Source organism: Erinaceus europaeus, chromosome 12, assembly GCF_950295315.1.
Source record: "Erinaceus europaeus chromosome 12, mEriEur2.1, whole genome shotgun sequence".
In the NCBI taxonomy this organism is placed as follows: Eukaryota; Metazoa; Chordata; class Mammalia; order Eulipotyphla; family Erinaceidae; genus Erinaceus; species Erinaceus europaeus.
The window spans coordinates 43,411,513-43,427,286 of record NC_080173.1 but is presented as its reverse complement, the minus strand read 5'-3'; the positions used below and the strand labels follow the sequence as shown (position 1 = coordinate 43,427,286).

Below are 15,774 nucleotides of genomic sequence, written 5' to 3'. Positions count from 1 at the left end.
TGAAACTGGTACTATTTTCTGGCTCTATGAGGGAGACAGGCCAAGTCTTGGGGAGTCTAGAGAGCCCTTAATGCTGTTAACACTTGGTGATTCCACAGGAATCCCACAGGCAGGGCCCTACACCTGCCTGTGTGGGAGAAGCTTGGCATCTGGGGCTGGGGGAGGAAGGCCTGGAAAGAGCTGTGATTTTTCTTAGCTGCTGAGGGGCATCCTTGCCTGGGCTACCAGCACCCCTGACCCAGTCCCTGTGCTGAATCCTGGCCTCCAGGGAAGAGAGAGAGATAGACGGGGGTGGGGTGGGGTGGGGGGGGGGAGAAAGAGAGAGAAAGAGAGATAGAGAGAGAGAGAGAGAAAGAAAGAAAGAAAGAAAGAAAGGGAACAGAACATCATGCTGTCATATGTGCTGCTAAGGATTGAACCCAGGGCTTCATGCATGTAAGGAATGCACTCAGCTGCTTAGTCACCTCTCAGCCCTTAAGAAAAGATTCCTGGTTTGTGTGTGTGCGTGTGCGTGTGCGTGTGTGTGTGTGAGAGAGAGAGAGAGAGAGAGAGAGAGAGAAAGAGAGACACAGAGAGAGAGAGATACTTGTGCCTAGGTTGGGACTGAACACACGTGGTGTCTGCTGGCATGTGGCCAGGGCAGTACTTAGACCTGGCCACACCACTTCCTGGTAGAGTGTCCCTGTCCGCCCAAACTGGAGGATCAGGGGCTATAACTCCCCCCCCCCCCATCTCCGTGGGGAAACGAAGGTATCCAAGGGCCACTGGAAATTAGGCTGAGAATTCATATTCCTATATCATATGCCAGGGTTTTTTTTTTTTTTTTTTGGAGGGGGGTGCATGGAGGGGGCAGAGGCCAGACTTTGGAGACACATTGATTTAGAATCACACCCCAGTGTCACTTTCTAGCTGTTGGGCCCAAGAGCAGGTGCACCATCGCTGGGCCCCAGGTTTGTCATTATTAGCTAAGGCTGTGTGTCTCCCAGTGGGCAGGGATACAGATCTACCCAGGGAAGGGAGTGTCTGGTGGTGTCTAGTGGGCATTCTGAAAATGTCCAGGTGCAGGGCTCTCAGCCTTGTCTCTTCTTCCCCAGAACTGCATGAACTTGCCCCCAGACAAGGTCCAGTTGCTAAGCCAGTATGACAATGAGAAGAAATGGGAGCTCATCTGTGACCAGGTGGGTACTGGGCACCTTCCCTCCCATCATTGGGGTACTTTGCTCCATAGGGATGGCAGCATTAGGGGTGGGCGCTGTGCAGGGACCTGACTCACAAGTAGAGCTGGGCCTGTCCTCATGAGAACTACAGGGTTGGTCTGGGGCAGCTGAGGCCCCATCACCATCCTTACTGAGACCTCTGGAGTGGCCTCTTTTGACCCTCCAGCTCAGAGCTGGGAGAGAGAGGGGACTGTACAGACTCCTTTGACTCCATGGGCAGTAGGGATGTAGAAACAGTCCTCTTCCTCCTTTTTATTGTGGGTCCGGAGGAGTTGTGATTGGTGAAGCAGCCTCCTTCCCCCAGCATCAGCCAGTTCCCCAGTGGCTTAGAGCCAGTCTCTTGTCTCAGTCAGGAGTCTGAGCACGCACCCTTCATAGTGCATTCAGCTGCCTCCATTCCCTGGGCTTCTAGGATCACTGCCCTTGGTGGAAGGCACAGTTCTGCTCTTAGTAGGTGAGCTGGACTGCTGCAGGAGTGTAGAGATGGAGGCTTTGAGGAGGGAGCTTGGGAGTAGGAACCTACCCCTGGGAGCCAGGGCTGGGCTTTTAGCTCCTGCTAATGGAATGGTAATGGTAATAGTAATATGTGCACTCTGCTGGGTGTGCCACTGCCTGGCCCCTTAGAATGGGATGGAATGAACTAGTTGCCCAGGAGTCTTGGGGTGGAGGGAAAGCGGGTAAGGGCTGAGCTTTGGGAGAAGGTGGGGAGCAGTGTCCAGAGACTGTGGTGTTGTGGTAGGCATCCTTGCTATTGGGTCTAATGTGAAGGTTCATATGTCTAGGGGAGGTAGGAGAGCGAGAAGGTAGCTAAGTGTATCTGAAGGGCTTGGGTTGGGGTGTATGGGAGCTCCTTTGTGTAGGGGGCCTTCTGTATTGTCCCTGCTCCTCTGAGTGGGAGCTTAGGAGTTGTTTTGCTGAATGAGGTGAGCACAGTACCTACCAGCACAGGTGTATAGGACAGCTGGGGTAGGTCCCTGGGGAGGTGTCCCAGGAGCTGATCCACTTCATCAAGCCCCTCCAGAGTGTTTTTCTTCTTTGTATTCCTGACTCCAAACTGGGGTTTGGTCCAGGAAGGACTGGGGCTTGGCATCACCTACTGGTCTGTTATCCCCCACCTCTTGGCACCAGGGCAGGGTACGGTACCGTAGGACTGATCTGTCCAGACTCCACCCCAGGGCTGTGCTATGGCTGAGGCCTGTGAGGGAGGGCAGGGCAGGCGAGGGGGCTTTTAAAGTGGCCTGGTGGATTGTCTGTTTAGCCTTTTTTTTTTTTTTTTGGGGGGGGGTATTCAGATAGCCTGGGGCCTATAGTCTAACCTGAGACTAGGATTCTGGGCTGAGGTCTGGTCATTCTCCCTGGGAGTCTCTGGCTGGTTTCCTGTTCATCCCTCTCCATCTCCCTAGGAGCGGTTTCAAGTCAAGAACCCTCCCACAGCCTATATCCAGAAGCTGAAGAGCTACCTGGAAACTGGAGGGGTCAGCCGAAAGGTGGCAGCTGATTGGATGTCCAATCTGGGGGTACATGTCTCCCCCTTTTCTGTGTCCCTTCCCCTCACTCCTAAGCTCTGGTCAGCTGGAGTAACTGTGTGTATAACTTTCCTGTGGACTTGTGTGGGTGCATGTGTGAGTGTGAGTGTGTGTGTATTTGGAAGGGGTGGAGTGTGCCCAGCCATGCACTTCACAGACTCATATGCATATCCTATGTGTGTCTGCCTACATGTACACGAGTGTGCCCTTGTACAGTATGTGCACCTGTGCCCCCGTGTGGGTATGGATATGTGTGTACCCCTGAGTTTTTCTATAGGGTTGTGTGTACCCTGTGTCTCCATGTAGGGATGCGCGGTTGCCTTGTTTGTGTACCCCAGGTATTAGTGGGGCTGTGTGTATGAACTGTGTACCTGGGTTGGAGGTGTGTCTGTTCAGATGAGTGTACAGTGCTCTTCTGTGTATGTATGTATGTGAATGTTGTGTCCACACAAGGATGTATGAGCCTCCCATGTCCCCACTGTGTGTATGGGTGTGTGTGTACCCTGCTTGTCTGGGGGTGGGGGGAGCATGGCCTGAGAAGGCTGCTCTGCCTGGGCAGGTGTGTGGAGGCGGAGCGTGAAAGGCCAATTGTGGAGGGAGGCTGGGCGCTGCTGGGTGCTGCCTTTGGGCTTGGCAGGCATGTGAGAGAGCCCAGCTCCATCCATCAACCCAACCTGTTGTTGGCTCTCAGTTCAAGAGACGTGTCCAGGAGTCCACGCAGGTGCTTCGGGAGCTGGAGATCTCCTTGAGGACAAACCACATTGGGTGAGCCAGAGTGCTGGTTTCCTCTTATGGGCAGGGCTGAGCAGAGGTCCAGGGGATCCCTCACTATTCCTGCCTATGTCTCCCCTCTCCCTCCCAATATAGGATGTGCCTTGGGCCACCTCCAGGGAAGGAGTCAGGGCCAGCCTACCCTCTGCCCAGCCTTTGAGGCATGGCTAGTTCAGGGTCCTGGAATCTGGCTGGGGTCTTCTTGGGAGAAGTGAATCCAGGGGTTGCTGCCAAGCTTGTTCTATGGCCACTCTGGGCAGGAGCTCCTTCTGAGCTGGAACTAAGGGAGTTCTGTTTCTAACAGGTGGGTGCAGGAGTTTCTCAATGAGGAGAATCGGGGCCTGGATGTGCTCCTGGAGTACCTGGCCTTTGCCCAGTGTTCTGTCACGTAAGCCCCCGTCCTGCCCTGTGCTGTTCCCCACAGACTCTAACCTCTTCTCTGCTCTTTGTCTGCTTTTCTGGCTGCTTCCAGACTTGTCCAGAGGTCATACATTTGACCTTGAATGAAACTCCTCCCTGAAGGAAATGGCCTGTGTGTGTCTGGGAGATGGGTGGCTGATTCTTTTGTCCCCTCTCCCCCTAAGCCCAGCACGGTGCCAGAAACACAGCTGACCTCTGATTCCTCCTCTTCTCTTCTGCAGAACTCTCTCTCCCTCTCCTTCTCCCTCTCCCTGCCTCCAGGGTTATTGCTAGGGCTCAATGCCTGCACTACAAATACGTGGCTCCTGGTGGTCACGTTTCTTTCTTCCTTCCTTTCTCTTTCTTTCTTTCCTTCTTTCTTTCTTTCTTTCTTTCTTTCTTTCTTTCTTTCTTTCTTTCTTTTCCTTCCAGGGTTATTGCTGGGGCTCTGTGCCTGCACTACGAATCCACTGGGGCTGGAAGCTATTTTTTCCCTTTTGTTGCCATTGCCAATGTCATTGCTGTCATTGTTGGACAGGACAGAGAGAATTCAAGAGAGGAAGGGAAGACAGAGAGGAGGAGAAAAAGATAGACATCTGCAGACCTGCTTCACTGCTTGTGAAGCGACTCCCCCTGTAGGTGGAGAGCTGGGGGCTCAAACTGGGATACTTATGGGTCCTTGCACTTTGCGTTGTATTTTACCCGCTGTGCTACTGCCTGACCCCCCATTTTTCATTTTTATTGGATATGACAGAGAGAAATTGAGGGGGAGGGTAGGTAGAGAGGGAGAGAGACAGAGAGACCTGAAGAACTGCTTTACCGCTTGTGAAGTGACCTGTCTGCAGGTGGGGAGCTGGGGGCTTGAACCGGGATCCTTATGCTTCATACTATGTGCACTTAACCTGGAGCACCACCCCCGGCATCCCAGAGCTCTCTCTTCTCAAGTCTTCCCACCTCTTGTTTAAGCACCTCCCCCACCCCTTTCTAACTCAGCAGGTATGACATGGAGAGCACAGATAATGGGCTCCCTGGCTCAGAGAAAAGCAAGCCGCTGGAGCAGTCAGTGGAAGACCTCAGCAAGAGCCCGCCCTCCTCTGTGCAATCACAGCCCAAGAGCCGCCATCTGACCATCAAGTATGTGGATTCCATGGGCAAGTGTCAAGGAGAATGGAGAATTCACTCCTAGACCACTGTCCTCAGCTGGCTCTACCCTGTGCTTTTGGGGGATGGTGGGAGGAGTGACATTGGTGATTAAAGAGAAACAGGGTTGGCTGGGAGATGAATATGTTAAGAAGCTTTTGGGGTAGGCACTTAGAGACTAGAGTTGGGATGAGTCTGGGATAAGCAGGGGGTTTCTGGGTTTGTGGGACCCCTCTTTAACCTTGTAACCCTGTTTTCTCCCATGCGGCCTCCAGGTGTCCCCCTTCTCCCCGGTACGTAGCCACCTGGGGGCAACTGCATGTCTGATCAGTGGTGGTGGGGTTGAGTGAGGTGTCTAACTGATACCCTAGAGTTTGTCTGGATAAGTCACCCCACTCTAACTTTGGGTATCCTGCTGGGTAGCCGGGAGCGGGAAGACATGTTCCTGCAGCCTCATGTGGGGGGCCCTAGCTTCCTCCATTTCCACTTGAGGTCTGGGAGGGACTAACTTCATATTATGCCCTAAACGTTCATGTTTCTTTGGTTGTTCATTCAGCCATTCAACAAACATTTTTTTCTGAAGAATATTTACTATATAGTAGGCATGCTAGGAGGTGCTGAGAAGACTCTGCCCTTGAGAGCCCTTGTGGGTAGGGGACAATGTATATGACAGGCTGTCATGGAGGTATGACTAAGAGCTCTGGGAAGGGTGGTGACCACTGCCTGGGGCATCAGGAAGGATCCCCAGTAGACCCCTGGGGATGATGTTTTGCAGATGGATATGGGCTTTCCAGGCAGCACTGGAGGGGGTTGGTGGTGGTGGCAGGAAAAGGCATTCTAGGCAGAAGGAACAGCATGAATGAAGACTCAGGCACAGCTAAGTAAGGATGGGAGAAGTGTTGTGGCAGACAAGGAGGTGGGTCTTTCCAGTGTTGTTGGAGATGTGCTAGCACTCTCAAGGGGACACAGAAGTCACAATCTGGGGAGGGGCGGTAGCGCAGTGGGTTAAGCGCACGTGACACAAAGTGCAAGGATCCACCTAAAGATCCCAGTTCCAGCCCCCAGCTCCCCACCTGCAGAGGAGTTGCTTCACAAGCGGTGAAGCAGGTCTGCAGGTATCTATCTTTCTCTCCCCCTCTCTGTCTTCCCCTCCCCTCTCGATTTCTCTCTGTCCTATCCAACAACGACGACAACAATGAAACAACAAGGGCACAAAAGAGAATAAGTAAATATATAAAAAAAGAAGTCACAATCTGAAGTTTTGCAACAATGACACCAGCTACATTTTGGCAAAGAATTATGGAACATGCTTACAAAGTACTAACTATATGACAGGAACTCTGAAGCTGTTTCCATAGACCCGACGCCATTCTCAGAAAGGTAGCATTATTACCATTCCTATTTTACAACTAGGAAAGAAACAGGCAAAGGGAGATTAAGTAACTTGCCTCATAAGTGATCTGCTGGTTTCCGAATCCATGAAGTCTGAGGTCAGAGTTGTCCACCCAAGATGGAAGATAAGCCCTATGTGGCCAAGAGTGCCCCCTTGTGGACAGAGTCCCCAACGTCTGGCAGTTTTTGCCATCCACTGCTCTCCACCCTCTGTAACACACCAAGTCTTTTTGGCTGTCACGTGTCTTTGCTTTCTTTCTTCCCCTTTCCTCTCCTCTTCTTTCCCCTCCTGTCTCCCCCCCCCCTTTTTTTTTCTTTTTACCAGAGCACTGCTCAGATCTGGCTTATGATGGTGTGGTAGACTGAACTTGGAACTTCAGAACTTCAGGCATGAGAGTCTATAGAACCACTATGCTAATTCCCCTGCCCCGTCTTTGCTTTCCTGAACTTCTCATCCCCTGCCCAGAAGTCCAGGCCCCAGGCCCAGAGACCAAGAACACCTTTCTGCTCTCTACTGGTTTCTTTGACAGGGACTCTGGGAAGCAGGGGCCTGAGGTTCCAGATGTGTCCCCTTTACCCTAGAGGCCACCTGAGAGTAGTGGTGGGGCAGGAAACTGGGTTTGGAACACTGACCTCTGTGGCCTCCTCCCACCCTGCCCAGGCTGACCCCTGCCCACAGCAGGAAGACTCTGCGGAACTCTCGCATTGTCAGCCAGAAGGATGACGTCCATGTCTGTATCATGTGCTTGCGTGCCATCATGAACTACCAGGTTGGTCCTGGCACAGGGTAAGGGGTTCAGGGAGCCAAGCCTGTCCTCACTGGGACTGCCTGAGCTGCTGAGTCAGATGTCTCTCTACTCTGCCCCTGCCACTGGAGAACCCTGGCAGTCTAGACTGCTGGGCCTGGACTACAGGCTCAGGTTCTGGAGGCTGATGGGTTCTGAGAGGAAGCCTAGGTTTCCTAGTTGGAGCCAGAGAGTAGCAGGGATGTCACTGGGAGCAGGGATATAACTCACCTGGGAACTTAGGCACACCTACCAAAGACTGGACTGGCTAGGGAGATAGCTCAGCTGGTAGAGCATAGGACTTGCATGCCTGAGATTCCTGGTTCTGTCCCCAATGCTGCACATACTGTAGTGGTACTCTGGCTTCTCTCTTTCATGTAAAGCTATATCATATGAAATAAATAAAATTAACCTTTAAAAAAAAAGGGTGGATATATATATATATAAATATATATATATATATATATATATAATACAGGGAGGGTGAGACAGCATAATGATTATGCAAAGAGACTCTCATGCCTGAGGCTCTCAAATCCCAGGTTCAATCCCCCGCACCACCATAAATCAGAGCTGAGTAGTGCTCTGGAAAACAAACAAATGAAAAACACAGAAGCTGGAGAGACACAAAAACAAACAAACAAAAAAACATTATGCTTGAGGTTCCAACGTCCCAGTTTTAATCTCCTGCTCCACAATAAGCGAGAGGTGAGCAATGCTCTGGTGTCTCTTTCTCTCTCTCTCTTTTTTCCTGTATCTCTCTTACTCATTAAACAAACAGAAAACAAGCCTTGGAGGTGGCACAATGCATAAAGTATTGAACTCTTAAGCATGAGGCCTCAAGTTTGATCCCCAGCATAACAAGTTCTGGTTCTCTTTTTCTCTATCATTAATTAATAAATAAATCTTTAAAAAGAAAGACAGGCAAAATAGCTCGCTTGAATGGTGTACTATTTTGCCAGGTGTGTGACCCAAGTTCAAAGTTGATGCCCACTGCATTGATTTTTTTACCTCTCTCTTTACCTCTCTATCTCTATTAGAAAGAAAGAAAGGGGAGTTGGGTGGTAGCGCAGCGGGTTAAGCGCAGGTGGCACAAAGCGCAAGGACCGGCATAAGGACCCTAGTTCAAGCCCTCAGCTCCCCACCTGCAGGGGAGTCGCTTCACAGGCGGTGAAGCAGGTCTGCAGGTGTCTATCTTTCTCTCCCCCTCTGTCTTCCCCTCCTCTCTCCATTTCTCTCTGTCCTATCCAAGAATGACAACATCAGTAACAACAACAATAGTAACTACAACAATAAAACAACAAGGGCAACAAAAAAGAATAAATAAATAATAAAAAAAGAAAGAAAGAAGGAAGGAAAGGAAGGAAGTATGAAAGAAAGAAGGCAGGGGAGATAGATAGCATAATAGTTATGCAAAAAGACTCTCATACCTGAGGTCCCGGGATCAATCCCCCAAACCACCATAAGCCAAAGCTGAGCAATGCTCTGGTTAAAAAAAAAAAAAAAAAAAGAAAAGGAAAAAGAAACAGAGAGAGAGGGAGAAAGACAGGAGACAAATTGGGCACTAGGCATACAGAAAGAGCAGCTCTGGGTTACTACCTTTGGAAAGTCATGGGTAAAACTGCTCTTTTCACTTCCCCACCTTTGAGGACTTCCTATATCCAAGGTGCTGAATCCTGACACTGGTTTTTGAATGGAGGTATTTAAAGAGGGCACCAGGCTTTGGCTGGTTGTGATTACATATAAAGAACTACTTAAACTGGAGGACAATTAGAGAGCAAAATGGCTCCATGCCAATGCATGATACTGGACAAAATGGTGCTGGAACTTCTGGGAGGATTGCACGGAGGACCTAACCTCTCTTCTTTCCCCAGTCTGGCTTCAGCCTCGTCATGAACCATCCAGCCTGTGTCAATGAGATTGCACTGAGCCTCAACAATAAGAACCCCAGGTGATGTCTAGCCCCCTGGCCTTTCTCCATATCTAAACTCTCCTCCTACTTAACCCGTTGCCTACTCTGTCCTCCAGCACTCAGGACTGCTGTTGAGGTTCACTATGATTCCACAGCAGCACCCCTTTCTTCTGGAGATCAGCCCTTATATGCCTTGGCTATGCTGTCCACTTGTTCTCAAGGCACAACCTGTCCCTTTCTCCCCAGAACCAAGGCTTTGGTGTTGGAGCTGCTGGCAGCTGTGTGCCTGGTGCGGGGAGGACACGACATCATCCTTGCAGCCTTTGACAATTTCAAGGAGGTACCATGCCCCCCGCCCCATCATGTACTTGCCCTCCACTGTGGCTTGGGGCCCTGTTCCTGCCCTTGTGGCCTATGGCTCAGGAGGAAGGTGGGGATGCTGGGTGGGCATTTGAGGAGCACAGGATGGGGACAATCTGGGATAGGAAAGGTGATGCACCATCAAACAAAAGAAACAAAGAAGGGGGCAGGGCAGGCGACTCACTGGGTAGAGCATATCCCTTTCAGGGCTTAATCTCTGAGCCACTTATAATAGAGTGGTGCTCTGCTCACTCTCTCAAAAACAGCAATCAGTAATGGATAAGGCTTTGGACTCTCAATCATGAAGTCCTGAGTTCAATACAAGGCAGCACATATATCAGAATGAAGCTTTGGTTCTTGTTTTTCTCTTTTTATTGCTCATCTCTTTCACAAACCAAACCAAACCAAAGAAACAAACAAAAAACAGCAAACAAAACAAAGTAGTTTGTGGGGCCAGGCAGTGCTGCACCTGGTTAAGCACACACATCACAGTGCACAAGGACCTGGTCCAAGTCCCTGGCCCCCACCTGAAGAGGGAAAGCTTCATGAGGGGTGAAGCAGGGGTGTAGATGTCTCTCTGTCTCTTTCCCTCTTGATCTCCCCCTTCCCTCTCAATTTCTCTCTGTCTTTATCCAATAACAAATAAATAAATAAATAAATATTAAATATTTTTTAATATTTTTAAATATTTTTAAAAAGGTAGTTTGGTAAATTATTAGTCCTGCCCTATAGTAGTTATATATATATATGGGGCTGGATGATAGCCTACCATCTATCCAGGTTGAGAAAATATTTAACCATGTCTGGGGACCTGGGCTTGAGTTCCTAGCACCGCATGGCAGAGTACCATGCACGGCAGGTGCTGTGTTTTTTTCTCTTTCTTGTTCTCTCACTGTCTCTCTTTATCTTTTAAAATTTTCAAATATCTAGTTATTTATTGTAAAGAGACAAAGAGAAATCAAGAGGGAAGGGGGGATAGAGATGGAAAGAGAAAGATACCTGTTTCACATGCAGTCTTGAACTTGGATCCTTGGGCATTATAACATGTGTGCTCAACTGGTTGTGCCACCACCCCACCACTTGTGCTTCTCTTTATCTTAAAGTATATATATTCCACCAAGAGCAATGAGATGGGATTGTGTAGGCATGTAGCCCTAGCCCCAGAACAAAAAGAAAGGGGGAGGGGACAGATAATGAACACTATAATAAGGAAGTTGCATACTATATTAAAAATGATAAATTCTGTGGGTCAGAGAGAGAGCTTCACCAGGAAGGGTACATGCCTTGCCATGTGTGCAGCCCAAGTTTGAGCCCTGATACCACATGAGGAGGTTCTGTGGCATCTCTTTCTTTCGTTGTCTCTATTTGTCTTTCTCTCTGAGTGATGGAAAGGTCCAGAGTGCCAAGAGGCCCTGGCTCTGAAAAATCAGTCAATACATCAATCAATAAATGAAAATAAATGGAAAAAATAGGAGCTGGAGATAGCTTACCCAGCAGAGCACACATTTCACTGAGCATCAGGACATGGGTTTGAGCCGCTGGTTGGCTCCACACGGGAGCACCACAAGCTGTACCAGCAGAAGATTCATGAATGGTGCAGTGTTGCTGTGGTGTCTCCTCCTCCCACTCTCTCCCTTTCTATTTGGAATTAAAAGGAAAACGAAAAGTCCATATGGAGCCATGGAATTCCCCATTCAAAACGAAAATGATCAATACTCTGGGGGAAACACCCCCCAGAGACAATTGTGTAAAGGTTGGTCAGGGAAGCCTCGAAACTTTACATCAGGCTCAACCTGACGCTGTTAACTGGCTACGGAAGAAGGGCAAATGCTAGAAGAAGAAGAAGGGAAGCCTCTATAGCAAAGCTGTGAGGAAGTGAGGGATTTGGCAGGGTGGTTGTATAGAGAAACACTACATCAGACAGTTAGAACAGCGAGTGCAAAGGCCCTAAGGTGGGAAAATTCCAGTATGGTCAAAGTGGGGTAAGTGAGGGAAAGGCTGTGATAGACAAAAATGAGGTTCTGAGTAGACGAATAACAGGTCTGACAGATTAAACTTGAGAGAAGCCTACAGAGACATGAGGGTGGCAGCTGCAAGGTTTAGGAGGTGTCTCTGGAGACTGAGTGACAGCCATTCTCTCCTCCTCAAGGTGTGTGGGGAGCAGCACCGTTTTGAAAAGCTGATGGAATATTTCCGGAATGAGGACAGCAACATAGACTTCATGGTGAGCTCAGGAGCCAGCCAGGGCAGAGCTACTCATGGGTGCCAGAGGAGCAAGGGGAATGGGGCTTTGGGCTTGGGGCTCAGTTTCTGCCATGTGTGAGGATGGAGTGGTTGGTAGGGAGGAGTCACAGCGGGGAGTTATGGATTGGAACAAAGCTGAGCTGGTGGGGTAAGAAATGTGGAGTGGGAGAGACATGGGGGTAGGAGGCTTGGAGTACCCCCAACCCAGAGGACAATGGGGCCTGCTTAAACCTCCGGCCTCCCAGGTGGCCTGCATGCAGTTCATCAACATTGTGGTACATTCGGTGGAGAATATGAACTTCCGTGTCTTCCTGCAATATGAATTTACCCACCTGGGCCTGGACCTATACTTGGAGGTGAGCTCTGCACTGCCCCAGACTGCACCAGCACTCACCACCACAGGATATGGGTCACTGGTTAGCCTCATGGATGTTGAGGCCCCTGGCTGTTTAGGCACCAGTACAAACTCTGGGTGGCCCTGGGTTTGACTCAGACAGGCACTCAGATTTGAACACATACTGGGGACCAGAAGTGCTGGACCAGAAGGGAGCTGGCTTATGCTGGGTGGATGGGGGGCTATGGAGGAGTTCCTGGCCCTGGGAAAGTAGAAAGAGGAGCCTGAGTACAGGAGCTACAGTTTTCTTCTTTGATTCCTTTGGGAGATTTCCAGGAGGAGCAGGGTCTTTGGGATAAATTTTTGAAAGCCAGCATTAACAAAGGAGAAAAACAGACTCAGGCAATAGAGTCATACAAGGCATAAAAAAATGGAAGGAACTATTGATACATGGTGCAATATAGGTGAGCCTTGAAGATGTTTGTTTGTTTGTTTGTTTATTTTTACCAGAGCACTACTCAGCTCTGGCTTATGGTGGTGCTGGGGACTGAACCAGGGACCTTTAGTATCTCAGGCACAAAGATCTTTTTGCATAACTATTATGCTATCTCCCCAGTCCAAAGATGTTATACTAAGTGAAAGCCAGCACCAAAAACTATATCTTGTATGCATCCTTATGAGACATCCAGAATAGACACAGAGATGGGACTGGAGGAGGAGAGAAGGGGAAGTGACTACTTATAGACAGAGGATTTATTTTGGGGTAATGAAAATGTCCTAGAATTAGACAGTGGTGAAGGTTACCTATATTATACTGTGAATATACTAAAAATGATTGAACTGTAAGCTTTTAAATAGTGACTTTTATGGTATATGAATCATAGCTCAATAAATAGTAAAGAAGAAAGAGCAGGCCAGGGTTCAGGCCATTCCTCTGGGCTTTGGGCTACTGAGGGGCACTAACCCTGATCCTGCTCCTTCTATCTGGGGCGCAGAGGCTTCGGTTGACCGAGAGTGACAAGCTGCAGGTGCAGATTCAGGCGTACCTGGACAATGTGTTTGACGTGGGCGCCCTGCTGGAGGACACTGAGACCAAGAACGCTGTGCTGGAGCACATGGAGGAGCTACAGGAGCAAGTGACCCTGGTGAGAGCTGCTCTTGAACTCTATCTGGCACACAGTGGGCCTGCAGGGACCTAGGTGGCATCAGACATAGGCCCTTGTACACTCATTCCAGAAGTGAAGTGGTGTGGCCAAATGCCTTGCCTGAGTTTGACCTGAATCCAAACCCTGACATATAGGAATCTTTCTCAGAGCCTACTTGAGCTCCTACATGGGGCTGGTCCTAGGTTATCTTTCTCTTCTCTTCTGTCAGTGCTCAGAACCCCCTTCCCTGCCCTGTGGGTAACTAGGAACTAGGTGTGTCTGTGGGGAGGGTGACCCCCCATCCCAGCTGTCTCCTTTCTTTCTTCCTCTCTTTTTTTAATTAATTAATTAATTAATTTTGACCTGAGCACTGCTCAGCTCTAGCTTATGGCGGTGTGTGGGGATTAAACCTGGGATATGAGAGCCTCAGGCACGAAAGTCTCTTTGCATAACCATTATGCTATACCCCCACCTTCAGCTGTCTCCTTTCACCTCCCTACACCCTTCACTGTTGGGGCCGTGGTGGCCCCTTCTGAGAGAGGTCTAGTGTCCTCAGTGCCTCACTTTCTTGGGTTTGAGCGCCAGGCTCGCCCCCCCTCCCCATGGCACTCGGGGCTCAGCACATCCGGAAGCCTCCCCCAGCCTCCCAGGCAGGCCTGCCTGATGCCGCCCCCTCACCGGCGGTACCAGTGCCCGGCCGCGGGTGGGAGCTCACCATGTGCTGGTGCTACAGCTGACAGAGCGGCTTCGGGACGCGGAGAACGAATCCATGGCCAAGATCGCAGAGCTGGAGAAGCAGCTCAGCCATGCCCGGAAGGAGCTGGAGACCCTGCGGGTGAGGCTGTGGGCCGCGGCGGGGCAGGGGGGCCAGGCCCTCGGGAGCTGAGCTATCACTCCACCCCAGCGGGAGGAGCGGCTCTGCGAGACCCGCGCGATGCTGACTCGCCCCTGGGGCTTGCAGGAGCGCTACACCGAGGCCACCTCTGCGGTCGCCGCCAGGCGCCCCCCGGAGCCTGGGAAAGTGCCAGCCTCCGTGCCGGCGCGGCCCTCGGCGCTCGAGCTGAAGGTGGAGGAGCTGGAGGAGAAGGGGTTAATCCGGATCCTGCGGGGGCCCGGGGATGCGGTCTCCATCGAGATCCTCCCGGTCGCTGTGGCAACCCCAGGCGGCGAGGAGGCGCTGACTCCGGAGGTGCCCGCCAGCTCCCCCAGCTCAGGTGCGCAGGGGCTTCCAGCGCGGTGCGGGGCAGGTGGGAACCGGAGGCCCTCACCCAGAGGTGTGTCGGGGCTGGGGGCGCGGCTCCCGTAGACGCGGGTGGTGGGGACCTCGTTCCCGTGCGCATGCGTGGGGCGCGGAGGCGGAGACGGGACCACCCGAAGTGAGGAGCTGACGCCACCTTTCCCCCTCCCTGGTCCTTGCTGGGCTCAGATCTCGCACCTGCAGCTGAGCGCCTTTCGGGAGCAGCACCCCGGCCGCCGCAGCCGCCGCCGCCGCCGCCGCCTCTGCCCGGACTCCAGTCTCAGCAGGAAGCCCCGCCCCCGGCGCCCCCCTTGGCCCCGCCCCTCCCGGGGAGCCTCGAGCCCCCGCCCCCGCCGCCGCTGCCAGGAGGCCCGTCGCCCCCCCCGCCGCCGCCCGACACAGATGGGCCGGTGCCTCCGCCGCCCCCACCGCCGCCAGGAGGTCCTACTGATGTCCTTGGAGGGCCGGGCTCAGAGATGGGTCCAGGTGAGAGGACCGTCCAGGACTGGGAGGAGTCGGCGGGAGGGGCTCCTGTTTACAGGGTCAGGAGCCCTTCTTCTGACAGCTCCTCCAAGCCGCTGCCCCAGCTCAATAGGAGCACGCCACCCTTTACCATCCCTGTGCTCACTAATCCCTTCTGTCCTAGGAATGAAGGCCAAGAAACCCATCCAGACCAAGTTCAGGATGCCACTCTTAAACTGGGTGGCCTTGAAGCCCAGCCAGATCTCGGGCACTGTCTTCACTGAGCTCAACGACGAGAAAGTGCTGCAGGTAAGTGTGTACCCGCTGTGCGGAAAGCAGGGAAATGGATTTGCATGGATTTGGGCACAGCTTCCCTCCTCCCACTCCCATTTTACAGATGAAAACATGGAGGCCCAGAGAGTGGATGTTAAGCCAAACTGGGTATAGGGGCACATCCCTGCATACATCTCTCCCTTCAGGCCCCTCTTCCACAGATAACTAGGGTTTCAGCACTCTTAACTAAACTTTTCTGAAAGACATATATGATAGTTCTTTTGCCTCTAGGCCTTTGGTTGTGCCATTCTGTCTGCATGGAAATGCCTTCCGTTTCCCCCTTTAAACTTATGACCAGTTCAGCTCTTTCTCCTGTTGTAATGACTTGGGGTCAAGTGTCCCTGGGTTGGGTGCTGCTTCTACTGTTGTTGTTGTTGCTGCTGCTGTTCCTCTTCCTACTCCTCCTATTCCTCCTCAGTACTTTCTGTATTTTTTCTATACACTCCATCAGGGTCTGTGGTCAAACTGGTTTACTGGCTGACTTCTCTGGTGTGGCCTAATTGGGGCTGGTAGGTTG

The 15,774-nt window shown here is 51.4% G+C and overlaps 1 protein-coding gene and 1 long non-coding RNA gene across 5 annotated transcripts in view; one reads left to right on the top strand and one right to left on the bottom strand.

The window, feature by feature from the left end:
• FMNL1 (formin like 1) overlaps window positions 1-15,774 on the top strand; it is a 33,739-nt gene that overhangs the window by 11,863 nt on the left and 6,102 nt on the right. For 2 of the 4 annotated variants that reach the window (XM_060203323.1, XM_016193707.2), the window contains exons 2-17: window positions 1,095-1,178; window positions 2,621-2,734; window positions 3,435-3,508; window positions 3,819-3,902; window positions 4,910-5,047; window positions 5,329-5,346; window positions 7,107-7,215; window positions 9,105-9,181; window positions 9,389-9,482; window positions 11,652-11,726; window positions 11,992-12,102; window positions 13,076-13,225; window positions 13,959-14,060; window positions 14,187-14,439; window positions 14,652-14,948; window positions 15,109-15,233. In XM_060203323.1, coding sequence (XP_060059306.1) covers window positions 1,095-1,178; window positions 2,621-2,734; window positions 3,435-3,508; window positions 3,819-3,902; window positions 4,910-5,047; window positions 5,329-5,346; window positions 7,107-7,215; window positions 9,105-9,181; window positions 9,389-9,482; window positions 11,652-11,726; window positions 11,992-12,102; window positions 13,076-13,225; window positions 13,959-14,060; window positions 14,187-14,439; window positions 14,652-14,948; window positions 15,109-15,233 — 1,905 coding nt within the window. The remainder of the gene's footprint in view (window positions 1-1,094; window positions 1,179-2,620; window positions 2,735-3,434; window positions 3,509-3,818; window positions 3,903-4,909; window positions 5,048-5,328; window positions 5,347-7,106; window positions 7,216-9,104; window positions 9,182-9,388; window positions 9,483-11,651; window positions 11,727-11,991; window positions 12,103-13,075; window positions 13,226-13,958; window positions 14,061-14,186; window positions 14,440-14,651; window positions 14,949-15,108; window positions 15,234-15,774) is intronic. The other 2 variants (XM_060203324.1, XM_007535730.3) reach the window with 1 other exon arrangement.
• LOC132541897 (uncharacterized) lies at window positions 5,504-14,029 on the bottom strand. Its single transcript, XR_009553006.1, has 3 exons — window positions 13,941-14,029; window positions 7,484-7,613; window positions 5,504-6,655 (listed from the first exon to the last, which is right to left on the bottom strand). It is a non-coding gene; the product is annotated as an uncharacterized LOC132541897 (long non-coding RNA).